The sequence below is a fragment of the Aristolochia californica genome, unplaced genomic scaffold (genome assembly GCF_029961685.1).
Source record: "Aristolochia californica isolate CCGP_79_NKW_82.1479 unplaced genomic scaffold, dmAriCali1.0.hap1 SCAF_9, whole genome shotgun sequence".
NCBI classification, from domain to species: Eukaryota; Viridiplantae; Streptophyta; class Magnoliopsida; order Piperales; family Aristolochiaceae; genus Aristolochia; species Aristolochia californica.
This window is the reverse complement of record NW_027182290.1, coordinates 4,531,423-4,533,889: the sequence shown is the minus strand read 5'-3', so window position 1 is coordinate 4,533,889 and position 2,467 is coordinate 4,531,423. Positions and strand designations below refer to the sequence as shown.

General features: G+C 42.2%; 1 protein-coding gene across 1 annotated transcript; it reads right to left on the bottom strand.

The window, feature by feature from the left end:
* Positions 1-405: 405 nt before the first annotated feature.
* LOC137940327 (ethylene-responsive transcription factor ERF014) lies at positions 406-1,194 on the bottom strand. The gene has a single exon (XM_068785332.1). It carries the CDS (start codon positions 1,152-1,154, stop codon positions 495-497), a length of 660 nt encoding a protein of 219 aa, XP_068641433.1. The 5' UTR covers positions 1,155-1,194; the 3' UTR covers positions 406-494.
* Between the last annotated feature and the right edge of the window lie 1,273 nt (positions 1,195-2,467).

Below are 2,467 nucleotides of genomic sequence, written 5' to 3'. Positions count from 1 at the left end.
CTGTTTGTTTGTTTGGTTTTTTAAATGCTGCAAAAATAAAAGGGGGCACCGAGCAAAAAAACAGTTAGGCTCTGTTTAATTTTTATTTGAACTCTGGCTCGATTTCAAACTTAAAATAAGATTGTATAACACGCCAAACTCCAGATTTTCTAAGTTTATTTTCTTAGAAAAATAATTTTTACTCTAATTACTTTCATCAATTACTCTTTACTTGATTTATTGGTTTTCTTATTTACCTCAAACTTCAAAGATTATCGGTAGATCACCCCATGGAATAAACACTATTGATGTAATTGTTTGTTATTTTTTTGAATAAAAAAGATAGCCTCTTTGGATTGATTTCCTTCCTGAGCTACTTACATTGAGAAAGAAATATTTGATCATGTAGAAAAAAGAAAAAAAATTGAAATGGAGTCAATCCTTGTCAGTAATCTCTCCTACAATCGAAGTTAATCAATGAAACAATGTATGAAATCCATGTAAGAAGGAATTAATCAGCAGAAGCTCCATAGCCGGATATCGCCGCCTTCTTCGTCCAACTCGTCGATCATGGGGGTCGCAGGGGGAGCAAACAGTAGACACCCGGTTAGCAACTGATCGTACTTTGGCGAATGTAGTTCATCGAATTCCATCCATGGGTTTGGCAATGGCTTCTCATGGGTGTCGCACGTGAAATAGCTTTCCGGTGTGAAGATCTCCTCGTAGTTATCCGATGACGAAGATGAAGACGATGAGCAAGAGGTTGAGGGAGGAGGCGGCGATGGGGTGGCATTGGCTTTGGCATTGGCATTGGCAGCGGCCGCCGCAGCTACTCTCTGGATTGATTTAGGAGACAGAAGCGCATCGTCGGGGAGATCTATCAACGATGTGCTAATGGGGAAGTTGAGGGAGGCAGAAGAGCCCTTGAGGCATAGGAGTGCAGCATCATAGGCCCTGGCAGCTGCCTCAGGAGTGGCGTAGGAACCCAACCAGATTCTAGTCTTTTGGTTTGGCGCCCTAATCTCAGAGACCCATGAACCCCAGCTTCTCATTCTCACTCCCTTGTATTGCTTCTTCCTCAGGGAGACGGAAGATGTGGTCTGCTTCGAACGGATCCTGTCTGCAACTCCGACGGTGCTTTCTGGGTTACTGCTGTTTTTGCTGATCTTCACCATTGATGTCTGATAGCCCAAGAAATAAAAGGACGAACGAATGTTGATGATGAAGATATGGTGGGTGGTGGTGATATGTTGATGATGGAAGAAGAGCTAAATACTAATGGCTATTTATAGACAAAGGAGGTGAATGACAGAACTATAAACCATGGGAAAAGAAAATACAGACCCTGAAATTGAGGGAATATGAGGTATTTCTTGGATTGAGTGGTTGGTTTCTTCATGCCCACTGCTTCTAACAAAATGAAATCTGTGTCCTCTTCATTTTATTTTTTTTGTTCTTTTCAAATGAAGAAACCCAGCAATCTGTATTAGTATTCAACGGCTAGAAAAGGTTGTTTGGATTCGAAGTTCTCATCTGCATTCTAGCAAGCACATGATGGACACAGTTTTCTTCCTAGCAGGTGCGTCTTTTTCAGTTTCAGACTAGAAATTTCAGAACAACGCGTTGTCTTTGTTACGTCGGAAAGTTAATTTTTCTCCATTAAATAACCGTTTCGTCTTCTGCAAAAGATAAAGCTCCATTTCTGCAAGGCTGGCTGAGCGTCATGAGCAGATACTCTTGTTTCTTGCATGGCAATCTTCATCTATTATCATTAAAGGCTTGACCCAAGAAAAAGCTCCTTCTTCCCCCCATCGTCAGAGGCAGCGGCTCTCTGCCCCACACCCCACATGCTCAAACTTTTCAGGATGATACGGGCATTAAGATCATTAACAGGGTTATCTACTGAAACGAGCATCTTCTTCTTCGTCTAAATGATAAAAGAAAACACATTTAAGCATTAAAAAAAAACAGAAAAATAACCATGGCCGAAGATCGAAAGAATCACAGGATGCTGATAGGCAACTTCCGGGGACTTGATGAAGGGTCAGACTTCGAAAGGCGGTTATTGGGATACACAAGCGGAACAGCAGAGTCAGGCCAAGGCGTAGCTAGCTGTTTCATCACTGTCTGGCAAACCCAAAACGCGTCAAGACTCGCCCCTCAAGGGATTTTATTAAAAACCTGCAACTAACCCACCAAACGCTTTCATACCTCCATGGATTGGGTTTTACCTCATTCTAGCCATTTTCCTCCCTCTCGGAGCTCGACTTCTGGACTTTCGACTTGTAAAACTTAAAACACTACTTAATCAACTCTTGGGAATCTACTCCACAGTAGACCCACCTGATGTGTATCTTCCTCAACTCATTTTTTAATGTTTCTCACTTCATCTTCCCGGGTCTCCTCCTCCCATCTCCATTTCATTTTAAACGTATCACATGACCTGGAATGTATTGGGGTTGGTAAGATCCAGCCATCAAAGCCTCCG